At 51.3% G+C, this 14,707-nt stretch overlaps 1 protein-coding gene across 2 annotated transcripts; it reads right to left on the bottom strand.

Annotated features, from left to right (window-relative positions):
• Nucleotides 1–2,107: 2,107 nt before the first annotated feature.
• PHYHD1 (phytanoyl-CoA dioxygenase domain containing 1) lies at nt 2,108–12,815 on the bottom strand. 2 transcript variants are annotated; one of them, XM_079113932.1, is made up of 12 exons: nt 12,792–12,815; nt 11,274–11,350; nt 8,590–8,748; nt 7,022–7,097; nt 6,822–6,869; nt 5,553–5,608; nt 5,405–5,467; nt 4,790–4,811; nt 3,602–3,730; nt 3,400–3,516; nt 2,609–2,735; nt 2,108–2,520 (listed from the first exon to the last, which is right to left on the bottom strand). In XM_079113932.1, exons 2-12 carry the CDS (start codon nt 11,304–11,306, stop codon nt 2,475–2,477), a joined length of 876 nt encoding a protein of 291 aa, XP_078970058.1. In that variant the 5' UTR covers nt 11,307–11,350; nt 12,792–12,815; the 3' UTR covers nt 2,108–2,474. The 2 variants fall into 2 exon arrangements, with proteins under 2 accessions (XP_078970058.1, XP_078970059.1); XM_079113933.1 differs by lacking the exon at nt 12,792–12,815 and having other exon boundaries at nt 8,590–8,897.
• Between the last annotated feature and the right edge of the window lie 1,892 nt (nt 12,816–14,707).

The raw sequence follows: 14,707 nt of genomic DNA, 5'->3' as shown, positions 1-14,707 counted from the left end.
CTCTCCTGGTTTTAGTTCTGCTGATATTTGAAAAGTAAGAAGGCTGATTGATAATACAATAATTCAAAGAACTTGAGCTGTAGAGTCCCCTCTGTCTTTGTGGTCTCAGGGGGGCCGGCGTGGACACTGAAGGCATTAGAGCATAGTGGTTAGGGCTTCAGGTTCTGGTGTCAATCTGATCAGAATTCTTGGCTGCATGACCTGTAACTGTACGGCCTTAGGTGAGTCATTTAACCAGTCTGAACTAAAGTGGATGTTGAGAGGATCCAATGAGATGATGTATGTGAAGTATCCAGCTGATGGCCCACTCATGACGAGCAATCAGTAAGGGAAGGTGTCCTTATTACCCAAGACCAGTCCTCAGTTCAGTGAAAAGCTGGGTGAGACAAGAGGTTTTATGAGTTGTACTTGGAAGCCAGAAGAGAGATAGAGCCACGTATATGTGTTTTCTCCCACTTAAGCTAGGAAGAGCTGAAGGGAGTGATGGGTCCTCTTGTTGGGTGCATGAAAGAGCCAGAGGGAAAGGATCAGATCCTGAACTGAAGTCCTATTCCAGCCAGCCTCACTCCAAACTCTGTCACCTAGCTGGGCAATGCTAATAGAGAAGGATTGGACAGGTAGACACCTCTGACTTCTTGTCCCAGGGTCCCTCCTGAGACCCTTTCACATTCTAGTCCTTTCCAAACTTGTGTTTGTCTCTTCTGGTAGTGCAATCTAGGAGAGATTCACAGGGGCTGAACAGTTTTCTCTAAGAGTTCAAATGGACCTACTGGGAGGTGCGTACTCCACCCAGGTTCTCTGGTTCCAGACCACATTCCATAGGGGTAACTGCCTAGTCAAGAGCAGGAAGTCAGTAGGCATTCACTGAATGGATGAACTTTTGTCATCAGTGGAAAGAGCACAGCAGAATTCCTAGGCTGGGTAATATTTTCCTGCCTCTCCCCCAGCCTGGCAAGAAGTAAGAACTTAGGCCCACCAAGGCCAGAAGCCAGGAGTGGGCCTCAGGGAGATGGAAGTTCTGCTTAGGGATTACTGCCAAGTCATTTCCCCCGGAGAAGAGTACTAAGACATTCCTTTGGATCTCATCAGAGACTTATAACTCATCCCTTCTGCCAGGTTCCTTTCTGTTGCCAAATGTGGGTGAGAGAGCATTGACTCTGCCAACCAACTCCCTAAGTGGCCTTGGGCAAGGGCTCTCCTGTGGGCCTTACAGTGGAAGAACTATGCCAGGGCTACAAACATGGCTACCAAAGCTAGGCAAGTGATGACATGAGGACAGGGAACTATGCTAGGCCTTTCTTAAGGCAGCTGCTCCAGCTGGTAGTGACCTTGCTAGAGTGTGGACCCAGTGTTATCACTTACCCACTCATTAAATGAAGTTACTCAAACCTGGATTATTATGTGGAATCTCCCAATTTTAAAGTTTTATTTTCCAGCGCTATGGATGAAACCTGGTGCCCCACACATACTAGGCAAGTGCTCTACCACTGAACTACACCCCCAGCTCAAAAGCCTGATTTTAAATGCTGAGGCTCAGAAAAAACACATCTGCAACCCGGAATCAGCCAGTGAATTCCATTTTACAGACTCTGGACCAGCCTCAGCTAAGCACGTGTTTGGATTTGGAAGTTGTTCCAGAAGTTCTGGGTTCCTTCCAAGCATGCCAAAGCAGGAGGGGCCACTGGTGGCCCTGGTCTGGCTTCCTTGTCTAGGTAGAGAAATGAGAGGAAGGCCTGGCCTGAGACCAGAGCCTGGCAATGGATTCCTGGTCCTGGGCTTCTTTCCCTCCCCAGCAGAAGGTTAAACAGTGAAGAACAGGCGCTCAAGCCTAGACCAGGGTGACAGTTGACAACTGAGCAGCTGTGTGATTTGGGCAGGTCACTTGCCTTTTCTTGGCTCAGCTCCTTCATTGATAAACAGATGATCACAACACCTCCTCTGAGCAATCAGTTGCAACAGAGTGCACAAGGTGCTGCGTGCAGGGCAGCACGCGGCCAGTGCCCACTAAGTGCTACTGTTCGTTAAAACAAGCACACTGTGCTGGGCAGGGCTGGGGAACTTGAATGGTTTGGGGCAGGGGTCTCATCTGGAGAGTAAGAATGCTTGGGAAGGAAGGACAGATGGAGAAGCTGTATTCAGAAGTCATTTTTATTCAGTGTCATTCACCATAATTGTTAGAGTTGCACCTAAGAGAAGACTTGAGAATTGACCAGACCTCTTTCACAGCTGAGAGGCCACCTCAAGGGGAAATTGTGTTGGGGCAGTAAGGTGCAGAGAGACAAGTTCTTGGGTAAGGCCCTCCCCAGCCTGGGTGACTGCCCTGTTGCTTCCGCCTCCCGCAGCTGTCTGCACATACCCTGGAGAGCCATGCCAGGGACACAACTCCCCCACTGCAGCCAGGAAGTGAGGCAGGGTGCCAGGGTTTGCACTCCACAGCTGCACTGGGAGGCCACAGCCCCAGCCCTTTGAGGACTTCAGGAGTACAGGGCAGGAAACGGCAGCTCAGCTGTCGGCTGGAGCCTGTAGAGATTGGAGAAGGCAGGACCACTCTTCCCAAGCCCCAGAGCCCCTTCAGAGGACTTGGGCACACACACACCCTGCCACCTACCAGTTCTCTGGGCTCCAGACGGTGCCAGCAGCTTCCATGAGGTGGAAAGTGTAGGCCTGGCGCGAGTGGTCTGAGAGATTCTGCTCACTCTTGTGCACCACCTCTCCGTGGATCAAGACCAGGGCCCCTGGTGGAGACATGAGCAAGTCGGGCACACTAGCCCCATTATCACCCTTCCCAGGTTGGGAAGGGGTGCAGCCCACCTCCCTTGAGTGGGTTAGTGACCCTCACCCATCCCCACGCCTTCCCAAAGCTTCTCCAGGGTCCAAGCCATGTTGTTTAGACACGGGCTCCCTGGATCAAGTGTTCTCTGCTGTGGCCTGTGACTCTGGCAAGCCTTACAAAGTGCCCCTCCTCCCCAGTGTAGGCAGAAGCCCTCTGCACTGAACCAGTCAGCAGGTACCTCCTGGTGATGCCAGGCAGACCTCCATGTTCCCTTTTCCATAAGGAAGAGGGGTCACTATAGCCAACATTTGTTAAGCACTTGCTGTGTACCACATAATCTTTATCAACATCCTAGATACACCTTCTTTACATTTGGGGAAGCTGAGATTCAGAGTGATTCAGAAATTTGCCCAAAGAAACAGACTGAGTAGCAGAGTCTGGATTCTAGCCTGATCTGGGTGAGCTGGGTGTGAGCTAGGTGTGATCATGCCACTTCCTGACTTCCAAGTATCCTGCCAGCCCTACCTCCCCCATTCTATGACTTTACAGCCTGCAGGTGACACCAAGCAGAGCCTCCCAGATGCTGGGTGGTGGAGCAAGCACAGACCCCTGGGCATCCCACCTACCTCTCTGCACTGGTGTGGGCACAAAGAGGCTGCTATCCCGGTCAGGCTCGGATCCAAGGAAGCTGGTCCCAGGCCCTGAGCCAGCAGGGGCCCGGATCATCCTTCTTGACACTCCACCTGCAGGCCAAGACAGAGCCTTCAGACCCTCTTTTCACCAGATCTCTCTCCCTGGGGGTTGGGGTGGAGAGACAGGGGTCCTCACTGGTGTGGGAGCCAGGGATGAACCAAAGGCAGCCGTTCCCCAGCGTGGCATCCTCCAGCGCCATCCACATGCCCAGCACCCGGCCAAGGGGCTCCGTGTACAGGAAGGAGGCATCCTGGTGAGGGGAGACTGCAGTGGAAACACCCAGGGCTGAGGAGCCTGACCCTTGGCTCTGTCCCACCTCACCTTGACCCACTTCCCATCCATCATCCTTTTGGACTTCCTGTTCTGAGTTAGAATCTTCTACTTCCTGATGCAGGGACTCTGGACAGAGATTTTACCTCTTAAAGCTTCCATTTCTTCAACTGTGAAGTGACCCCAACAATAACCTATCTAAAGGGGTTGCTGGAGGACTCCAAAAGGTGATATATGAACAGTGCTTAGCACAGGGCCAGACACCGTAATTGCTGAAAAGTAGCTGCTAGTATTTAATTCCAGCCAGATGGCTAAAGCCACCCTTTTATTTATTTCTTTTCTCGTCATCATCGTCTTCTTTTCTTTCTTTTTTTTTTTTTTCCTGTGCTAGGGATGGAACCCAGGGTCTTGCCACGGCTAGGCAAGTGCTCTACACTGAGCTACACCCCCAGCCCTAAAGCCACTACTGTCTATCAGAGATGAGCAGACTCCAGCCACCAGATGGCCCACCCAGTGATGTAGATTACAAAGTTGGTTACAAAGGGGGGTTGGGGAGGGGACAACTAGGTATGACCAAGCATCCTTTTTGTTTGCTTGTTTAAAGAGACACAGTTTTGCTTTATTGCCCAGTCCAGTCCTGAGCTCCTGGGCTCAAGCAATCCTTCCGCCTCAGCCTCCCAAGTCACTGGGACTACAGCAGGCAAGTGCCACCATGCCTGATTGTGTGTGCGTGCGTGTGCGTGTGTGTGTGTGTGTGTGTGTGTGTTTGATTTCCTTTATTTAACACTGAAAACCATCTATTTTAGTAATCTATATTTTTAACCTGTTTAGGGTTGCTATCAGATTTAGAATCCCTAGGCCAGGGGCTCAAGGATTCCCTACTAACCCACTATTCTGGGAAGGAATGGAAGGTGGCTCCTCCTCCCCTGGCCTTAGCTCCTGCCCACAGACTAAAGAAAGCACTTTCCCTTCCTCCAAAGACCTGACCACCATGATGTTCCAGGCTTCCTGCCCATAGCCTTTGCTGGGCCCCACAGACTGCTCTCAGCTCACCTTCACCACCAAAGTGAGGTTGCTGCAAGAAAGGAGAAGAGTCTGGTGAGAATGGATGAGAACAGGGAGAAGCAGGGCTTGATCTGAGTCTTACAGGATGCTCCCGCCCTGGGCATCAGCTATTGAACACCTTCTGTGAGCCAGGCCCAGGAGGGAAGCAGAAGGAAAATCACCCTGCCCAGCAGGGAGCGCACAATCTACCTGGGAGACAGCATGCACATGCCTAACGAGTCACAAAGCAGAACCAAAAAAGGGCTAGAAAGAGGGATACAGCCTTGGCCAGGGGTTGGGTCAGAGGTTAACCCTTTCCTTGGGGATCTACAAGGCTTTTTAGAGGAGGTGGCACTGAACTTGGGAGCTGAGAGCAGAGCATTTCAATAGTCAAAGAGGAGAGGAAGGAATTCTGGGGATCCCCTTTCTTCATACTACCAAATCCTAACAGAGCACCAACTAAGTACCAGGACCCTCAACCAGAGACCAACTCACAAGCGCTCTGGCTGACTTAACACTAGTAAGCCCAGCAGCTTTTGATCCATTATGGGGGAGTACTTCATATGAGCAGCCTACCTGTTTTACCAAGGGTAAACTGAGGCCTGGGAAGGCCACATTGCTCACCTTAAAGATGTACATGCTCTGCACCACCACAGGCATCTGGAGGCCCAGACTTCTGACCAAGGCCTGGAAGGGGGCAGAGGTCACACTGCCTGCCTGCCCACATACATATCTACTGTCCACCCTCTTGCCGGTCCCCACCTCTGCTCACCTGCACTTTGGGGGAGTGTGTGACACTCCTGAAGACAGGGTCATGGGCATGCAGAGCTGTGGGACAGAGGCCAGCTGATATAATCCTCCCAGCCCAACAATCGGACTCTGCTTAACTTTGACACTTGCACCTATTTTGGGTGCTTTGAACTTTACGCTTTTTATAACTAAGTACTGGGCCTCGCAGACAGCTCCACCCCACTCCAGGCTCCATCCCACCATGACCTTATTCTTGACCACCTAGCTCTCTGGGAACCCCATTCCCGCCCTGACTCCCCGCCCCTCACGGAGGATGAAGGGTTCCAAGGAGCCTCTTGGTCGGCAGCAATTTCAATATTGCCACTTCCTCTAAGTGACCTCAGCTAACTTTTTCTCTCCTTTGAGTCTGGGTCTCTTCTGTAAAGTGGGGACAAGAAGCGCCACGCCAGCTCCTGGGGCTTCTGGAGGAGCTAATGGACACAGCCAGGGCCCAGCGGGTGCAGTCGTCGTTTGTGTTTGGGTTGGGGGTTCTTGTTTTGTTTGCAGTCCTGAGGATTGAACTCAGGGGTCTCTACCACTGAGCTTCATCCCCAGCCCTTTTTATTTTTGAAATGAGGTCTCACTAACTTGCTCAGGTTGGACTAGACTTGTGATCCTCCTGCCTCAGCCTCCCAAGTCACAGGGATTACAGGGGTGCACCACTGTGCCAGGTGTTATTTGCTGTTATTATTGTTATTACCAAAAAAGTAAGTTTTGAATTTACTTAATGCCACTGAATGAAATGCTTTAAAATAAGTTATGTGATAAATTTTATGTCATATGGATTTTATCACAACTTGTTTACAAAGCCCCCATGCTAGAACTTCAGGTTTAAAACTAAGGAGTCTACAAAAATAATTATAACATATAATCCTGAAAAAAGAAAGCAAGAATTTCCACACTTGGTTTTGGGGTCTCAGAATAGGAGACATATCAATATGTCAGCTGCCTCTCAAGGGGGATCCAGGAATCAGCAGGTCCCAGGAATCCCCCATGCCTGGGACAGTAGATTGTGGAGAAGCCTGCACACGCCCTTCTGTTGGGGACGAGCTGGACCACTCTCCCCAGTGCTGTGGTGGAAGTGCCATGTCATTAGCGTCATACAATGTTGAAGGCCACAGCCAAAGAGGAGCCTGCAGCCAGAAAGGTGATTTGCCCAACTACTAACTTAGTACAGGTTTTGACCAAGGTTCCTAAACTCTTCAGGCCTGTTTCCCCTTTTTCTTCCCTGCACCCCCAGGTTCCCGCTCACCATGACCAATTTTGTTGATCGATTTCTCTGGAGGGACCAAGAAGTTTCCTGTGGCACAAAGAACAGGTAAAGGCAGAAGAACTGCAGTCCAGCCTCCCTCAGGCAGGGGCCTAAGTGCCCTCCCAGCCCTGCAGGGCAGACACCGGAATCCAGACACCCCCAGGGGGCTCCCCCAGACCTGTAGGGCCCCAGCTCCAAACCTTTCTTGTCAAAAACACCTTTCTCAAAGAAGAAACGAATCTTGTCACCACTGCTCAAGAAATAGTCTGTACTGCCCTGTGGAGAGGGAGATGGGAGAGACAGAGTATCCCAGGATCAGAGCAGGGCCTGACAGAGAGGAGAGGAGTCAGAGGCTTCCCATCCCCATGGGCTACGGATCCCCAGTGACTTCTCAGACTTGTTCACTGAGGCACAGACAGCAGCTAGGAACACCAAGTGCCTGTAAGCAGAATCCAAAGCTACAAGCATGGGATTTTTTTAGAAATCTCATATTAGATTCCACTTAACTTATGATGGTGCTACATCCAGATACACTCAAGACAATTTGAATACATTAGAAGTACACAATGCACTTAATACTCCTAACCCACAGAACTTCCTAGCTTTCTCTAGCCTACCCATGGGACATTCACATTAGCCCACAGCTGGGCAAAGCCATCCAATATAAAGCCTATTTTACAGGCTTAAGTGTTTAATATCTTGTTAACTTATCAAGTACTGTGCTGAAAGTGAAAACCAGAATTGTTGTCTGGCAAGGGAGACAGGCAGTAGCACAGTATCATTGTTTTCTATGATCAGATGGCAGACTGGTGGCAGACTGGGAGCTTCGACTCCCTGCAACCACCCAGCATCATGAAAGAGTATCATATCACATGGTGTCAGTCCTGGAAAATATCAAAATTCAAAACTCCAAGTATGGTTCCTACTGAATATACATCATTTACACATTAATGTAAAGTTTAAAAAATCCTAAGCGGAACCATTGTAAGTTAGAGAACGTGTGTATTTTCTTCTCGCATTTCTCCTGCCCCAGCAATCTACTGGTCTCAGAAGCATTTTCACAAGGCAGATCTAGGGTACCAAATTTCAGCCCCCTCTCTCCTCAGAACCCTTGAGTGACCTGCCTCTGGTCACCACCCCCTCTCTCTGCTCTCCTGGGATGCAAGGCTTCTGGCTGCTGTAATTCTTTCTGTTACCACAAGATGGCAGGAGCTCCTTGGTATGGGCATGTGTGAGCCCGGACAGTGACCTGGATCAGAGGCAATCTCCTTCCTTCAAACTGTGTAGGGTTAAGAGAACTGGATGGGAGAACCACTTATCCATCTCAGACTGTGCTGAGTCCTGGAAAACAACGCATTCTGAGTTTGCTTGGGAGATAAGACAAACAGCCCACAGAAATCACAGGGCTCACTCTGGGATACTGGCCACAAGGAGGCCCTTTGTGGCAGGAGAATTTTGAGGAAGTACAATAGAGCAGTGAACAGCACCAGTTGGTATCAGACAGCTGACTTCAAATCCTGGCTCTACCAATTACTAACTACGATTTGGACAAGGGATCCAAGCTTCACTTTCCCTCCCTGCCAAGTGGGAACAATAACTAACATCTACCTTGTAAATTCACAGTGACAGGTGTAAGGAGCTGAACCTGGCACATGGGAGCCTGCACCTGATCCATTGTCAGAAGGAGCCGTGGCCTTAGGTCCTCCTTTCCAGGATGCTGCTTTGGCTGGAGACTGAGTCCCCATCCTCACCTACCCCAAGCACCTACCTGAGCCTGAAGCTGCTCCTCTTCCTGGGTGGAAAACTCTGTGCGGCAGTGGAGAGGGACATCCATCTCAGCCACGATCTCACCAATCCTCTGTTTCATAGCCTCACACTCATCCACAGACAGGAATCCCTCCAGCACCAGGAATCCCTCCTTCTGGAACTTGAGGCAGGAACAAGCCTCAGGCTTCCCGCTGCTCTCTACTCCTGATGAGCCACATTCAACCCCTCCACCAGACCCCAAATGTGTGCGCTTGAGACCAATGTCCTACCCACTGCCCCATCTCCTGTCCAGCCATGGTGTCTGGCGTCCTGTGAAGAACGATCAGTATTGACTACTTGGATGTTATGAAAGAGAAGGGGAAGGGGAGGTTGTCCCTGTACATGCCCTCCAGTGGGCTTGAGCCAGATGGAAATGCAGCCTCATCCGGGTATTCTGCTAATACTGATTAAACATCTACTGTGTATGAGACACAGTTCTAGGAGTTGGAGACACAGTTATGAGCAAGCCAGCTGAGACGCCTGCCCTCACAGAGTTTATAGTCTAGTAAAAAGAGACCAGGCATGGTGGTGCACTCCTGTAATCCCAGAGACTTGGGAGGTTGAGGCAGGAGGATCACAAGTTCAAGCTCAGCCTCAGTAATTCAGCAAGACCTAAGCAACTTAGCGAGACCCTGTCTCTAAATAAAAATAAAAATGGCTGGGGATGTGGCTCAGTGGTAGCACCCCTGGGTTCAATCCCTGGTATCAAAATAAATAAATAAATAAATAGTCTAGTGAAGGAGACCAACATTACACCAATCATCACAGAGGTAAATACACGATCACAAACTGCTGAGTGCAGAGAGAGGGGATGGGCTTTGAGAGCTAAGGGCAGAAATGTGGAATAGAAATGAGATGGGAAATCTTCAGCAGCATCTCTGAGGGAAAGAGATGACAAAGAACATTCCAGAGAGAGGAAGCAGGACGTGTGAAGCCTCTGAACATGGGAGGAACATGAATGAATCAGGAAGGGATGAGCACAGAGTGAGGGCAGAGTGGAAGGGGGCAGGAGGGCGCTGGGGCTGGGCCAGACGGGGCGGGGGGCTTTCTCCTGAGTCTGTGGAGGTGAAGGCAGGAGCTTATTCTGCCTTGAGTCCTGCTCAGAGGTTGCTGCTTGGAGAGCAGTAGGAGGCCTTGTAACAGGCATCCGAAGTCTTCTTTGGAATCCACCACAGAGTGTTGATTTCCAATTACTGACATCCCTGCCACCACACTAGCCCTGGTGGATGCCCAGTTTGGGTTGTCACACACCAGGTACTGTACTATTCATGATCACCCGCTGGGGGCCTTCAGTCTCTGGGACACTCTGCACTTTAGAAATTGGCGTTAAGCTGAAAATTGCCTCCTTGGGAAGTGGGACATTCATGGCAAACTGTGCATATGCTTGATCCAGGAACCACACTAGGTAGACTCTTCATAAGATCAAGGAATGGAGCCGGGCGCAGTGGTGCGCGCCTTTAATCCCAGCGGCTCCGGAGACTGAGGCAGGAGAGTTTCAAGTTCAAAGCCAACCTCAGCAACTTAGCAAGGCCCTAAGCAACTTGGAGAGATCTTGTCTCAAAATAAATAAAAAGGGCTGGGGATGTGGCTCTGCAGTACAGTGCTCCTGGGTTCAACCCCCAGTACCTCCCCCGCAAAAATATTAGAGAATAGAGGAGCAAAGACTTATGTGTGCAGGTATTCACTAAGCTTTGCCTAATGAAAACTGTGCACTGGGGATAGTTAAAGATTAGCTTCCTATCAGGGGATTAGTTTAACAAAGTATGGTTTCCCTGTCTGGAACACAACACGGCTGATTAAGACCATGTGGTAGCCTGGTGATAACTCGACTAGCATGTGTGAGGCCCTGCCTTCAATCCCCAGAACCACAAAAATCATGTAGAACAATAGTTAATGACATGGGCATACGCTTCTCATATACTGTGAGAAGAAAAGAACAAAGCTGGCTGGGAATGAGTATCTGGTGGCTGTGAGGACTTGGCCAATTATTTCTCTGTGACCCTCAGACTATCAAATGGGGCTGAGGGCCTCTCTAGAAAACAGGCTAGAGCTCCGTCCAGGGCTGGGATGGACTTCTGTTTCCCCCGCTTGCAGTGCTGGGGATGGAACCCAAGCTCTCTGCCGCTGAGCACACCCTCACCCCAGGACAGACTGAAACAAGGACTCGAGGGCTGTCTGCCAAAACACGAGCAGCCTCCACCTGAAATTTACTGATGATGTCTGTGTGCTCGAATTCCCACGTGTTAGGCTTTTGAATTTGGATTGGAGGAGACCTGGGAGGGCAACTCCCGCCTGGCTACTTGCTGGCCAGCCCCCACCCCGCTGGGGCCTGCCCCCAAGTTGCGGGCAGCCAGGCCAGTTGAACTGGCCAACCAGAACGACCAGAATGCTTTATTCTGGTTTCCAGCCTCCCCACCCCTGCCCCTCAGAGACGCATACACAGCCCCACCTTAGCCCAGGCCCTGTGATCTGGACCCCCAGGGCGGTGTGTGCAGTTAGGACTTACAGTTAGGAACTAAAGCCCCATGGTGGGCTTCACTCTCCCTTTCTGTGAAATGACAGAGTTCCCACGGACTACTGAAGGTCAGGACAGCCCCCATACACTCTTATCAGACCCTCCCAATCCCCAGCCCAGTAGACCCCTACCTTCTGGAACTGCGAGGGGCTCAGGCAGGCCATGGGGATGCCTCAGGGCACCAGAGGCTCTGTATGTAGCTCCAGGCCTGGAGAGGAGAAAGTTCACAAGGGGAGGGTGGCTGGAGCCAAGGCCCAGGAGGACTTAACCCTTCCCTACCCGGACAGCAGCAATCCCACCACTCAGCCCTCCCTGCACGCAGGCAGCCTGCACCAGCCACCGTGGACCCCAGCCCTTTCTGCCCGCTCCCGTCTTCCCCTGGATGAGGGCCTGGCGCTGTCCTGGCCTCCCCGCAGCTAATCCAGGATTAGCCCTCTTCTATCTCCTTCATGGTATTTAAGGGCTTCCTTGGGGTTTCTTTCCAGAAACCACTCCTGGCTGGCAGCTTACCTAATATGCCCAGAAAATGTGTTCTGGGAGTGTCAGGCAGAGTGAGCTGGGAGGAGGACACCAGTATCAAGGTCTAGATGCCACCACAAGCTGTGACTCTGACAAATGTCTGTCCCTCACTGAATCTCCAGTGAAGAAAGTGAGACCATTGGCATTAACACCTGTATATTGCAAGGTGTGTCTGTGGTGGCTTTGCATTCAAGGTGGAAGAGGTCCTGGGAGGACTGTCTGGGCCCCTCCCAGCTCTGGGGTGAACGCTCTGCTCTGCTCAGTCTTGGGAGGACCGTGGGAGGGAGTTGGGGGATATGCAGCTCAGAGGAAGGCAGAGAAGGGGGCAGTCGAAGAGGAAGGGTGCTGGAAAGTGGGGCTTGGGTCTTCGGAACGAGTGAGAGGGACACGGTTTCTGTTCCCCATCCTCAGGCCCAAGATGTCTGGCATCTCAAGCTGGGCTTGGCAGGGAGGTCAGAACTGCCTGCCGGCCCGGTAGCTGACAAGGCCACTCTGGCTCTGAAAAACCAGCCCCTGGCCTTCCCAGAAATGATGCTTTGAATGACGAAGGGGCAGTGTGTTTCAGGAGGGAGTGCAGGGACACTGCTCAGCCCTCAAGAGCCTTGGCCTCGGGTCAAGTCTTTCTGGGCCACTGTGCTGGGAACCGCTGCTTTGTGGGGGCGGCGGTAGGCTTCTGGGAGGCAGGGGGTGAGCTCACTGGGGCTGGAGGGAGGAAATTCAGGGGAACTAGGTAGCGGCAGGAGGGAGGCGGGAGACAGAACCATGAGAGTCATGGGGACAGGGAGTGTTCCCGGCTGTCCTAACCCCTTCTGATGCAGGCACCAGCAAACACAGGGGCACCCACCGAGTGCCAGGGACAGTGAGGCCCCCTCATGCTCAGCAACCTCCCCACGGACCCTCCTGCAGGCTGGCAGCAGAGAATCGTTGAGACAGGTCAGTTTTCAGTCTCAGCCCCAGCTTTACCCATCTGCAATTTGGTACTACCAGAAGGGCCCTCTGTGAGCAGTAAACAGATGAACATTGCTGATAAAGAGGTTGGCGTGGCACAAGGCCCTGGGTTCAATCCCCAGCACCGCAAAAAAGAAAAAAAAAAAAAAGAGGTTGGCGTGGGCCTGGCACCTAGGAAGTACCTGCCAGCTGCTTCACTTAGCACTAGCAGGGGCGCTCCGGGGTGGAATGTGAAGGCTGTTCGTTTTTCAAGAGTTTCCCCAGGTTTTTCAAATTGCTGTTGTAGGCAGAGAAACATCCACCACTGTGGTTTTAGGCAGTGGAGAGCCCAGGGAGGGGGTGGGGACAGCTTGGGCTCTACCCTTTGTTCATTCTGCTGGGCTCTGGGAGGCGGGTGGGTGGTTTTTCCACATTGTTGTTCTTTCCAGAAGCTAACCAGTTCCAGATCAAACTCCAGCTCCAGGCCCTGGCTGCAAGGCCCCATGGCTAGGGTAGGGGTGGCAGTGGGTATGTGGAGTCGGGGCAGGTAGGAAGGTTGCCAGACCAGACAGGAAGACTCCACTGTGGAGGTACAAGAGGGTCTTCTAAGGAGGGGATACCCAGTTGCTCAGCCTGTCAGCAGTCCAGGACAGGGGCAGAAGGAGAAGTCTTGGTTGAGGCCTGAGGTTGGCTCCCTAGAGGGATCGGAGACCTGTGGAGGGAGGAAGGAAAGGCCTTGGCTTATTCCAGAGAAGGGCCCACGCAACTCGGGTCTCCTCACTAGGCCTCTCTTCTGCTGCAGGTTCCTGTTGGCCTGGCACAAGGCTCCTTCATCCAGCAGGAAGACAGAAGATGGCTTATCAGGTGGTAGGAGCCAGGCCTCACACTCAGATTTGCTTACCAGCATGCTGTGGTTTCTGCATGTACCCGAAGTCCATCTGTTGGAACCTCACTTTCTTAATGTGGTGGGGGGAGGCAAAGCCTAGTGGGGGGTGACTGGGGCTTCTCCCAGCTGGGTTAGCTACTGTGGCCCCTTACTCTCTTAGCACGCCCTGTCCCCTCCCAACTTCCACCACATTATGAAGTAGCACAAGGCCCTCACTAGGGCTGATCTTGGACTTGCCAGCCTCCACACCATGAACCTAAATAACCTTTCCTTCATGAATCACCCAATATTAGGTATTCTGTTCCAGCAACAGAAAAAAGACCAAAGCACTACAGTTATCATCGTCCCTCAGAATGATCTCACCACTGCTGTTCTGATTTTATGAACGAGGGAACTGAAGTCTCCCGTCAAATGTGTTGCAGAACTGGGATCTGAAGGCAGTTATCCACCTCCCTGAGCCTCTGCCCTGGACCAGCACCTTCAGTAGGCCCCCAAAAAGGTTGAAACCTCAACAGTGACTGTCAACGCCCCCTCTGCAGAACACTGGGCACTTGGCAGGGCGCAGGGGTGCATATCTGTAACACCAGCTGCTTGGGAGGCTGAGGAAGGAGAATGGCAAATTTGAGGCCAGTCTGGGCAACACAGTCAGACCCTCTCTTAAAATAAAAAAGGGCAAGGGATGTAGCTCAGTGGTACAGCACCCCTGGGTTCAATCCCCAGCATCACAAAACAAGCAAACCAACAATAACCACACACACACACACACACACACACACACACATACACAAAAAAAAAACCCAGTAGGGCATGGTGGTGCATGCCTGCAATTCCAGGGACTCAGAAGGTGGAAGCAGGAGGATTAGAAGTTCAAGGCCAGCCTCAGCAAGTTAGGAAAATCTTATCTCAAAATAAAAAATAAGGGGCTGGGTTGTAGCTGGGTGGTAGAGCACTTGCCTAGCACGTGTGAGGCACTGGGTTTGATCCTCAGCACTACATAAAAATAAATAAATGAAATAATAAAGGTATTGTGTCCATCTACAACTAAGAATATTTTTAAAAATAAAATAAAAAGTAAGAGCTGGGGTTTTGGCTCAGTGGTAGAGTGCTTACCTAGCATGTGTGAGGCCCTGTGTTTGGACCCTTACCACCACACTTTAAAAAATAATATAAAGGTATTGTGTCCCTCTACAACAAAAAATATTTAAAATTTGTTAAAAAACTATAAAGGGCTGC

Source organism: Sciurus vulgaris (assembly GCF_902686455.1).
Source record: "Sciurus vulgaris genome assembly, chromosome: 15".
Lineage (NCBI taxonomy): Eukaryota > Metazoa > Chordata > Mammalia > Rodentia > Sciuridae > Sciurus > Sciurus vulgaris.
Note: the sequence above shows the minus strand (reverse complement) of the source record. Positions and strands in the feature narration are given on the sequence as shown.

What these genes read in the sequence shown, in the direction of transcription:
- PHYHD1 (XM_079113932.1), bottom strand. Translation starts at nt 11,306, where the DNA reads ATGGCCTGCCTGAGCCCCTCGCAGTTCCAGAAG. An exon ending in GCCCCTCGCAGTTCCAGAAG is followed by an intron (nt 8,749 to 11,273) that starts GTAGGGGTCTAC and finishes TCCTGCCTCAAG; the next exon opens with TTCCAGAAGGAGGGATTCCT. An exon ending in AGAGCATGTACATCTTTAAG is followed by an intron (nt 4,812 to 5,404) that starts GTGAGCAATGTG and finishes CCTTTCTTGCAG; the next exon opens with CAACCTCACTTTGGTGGTGA.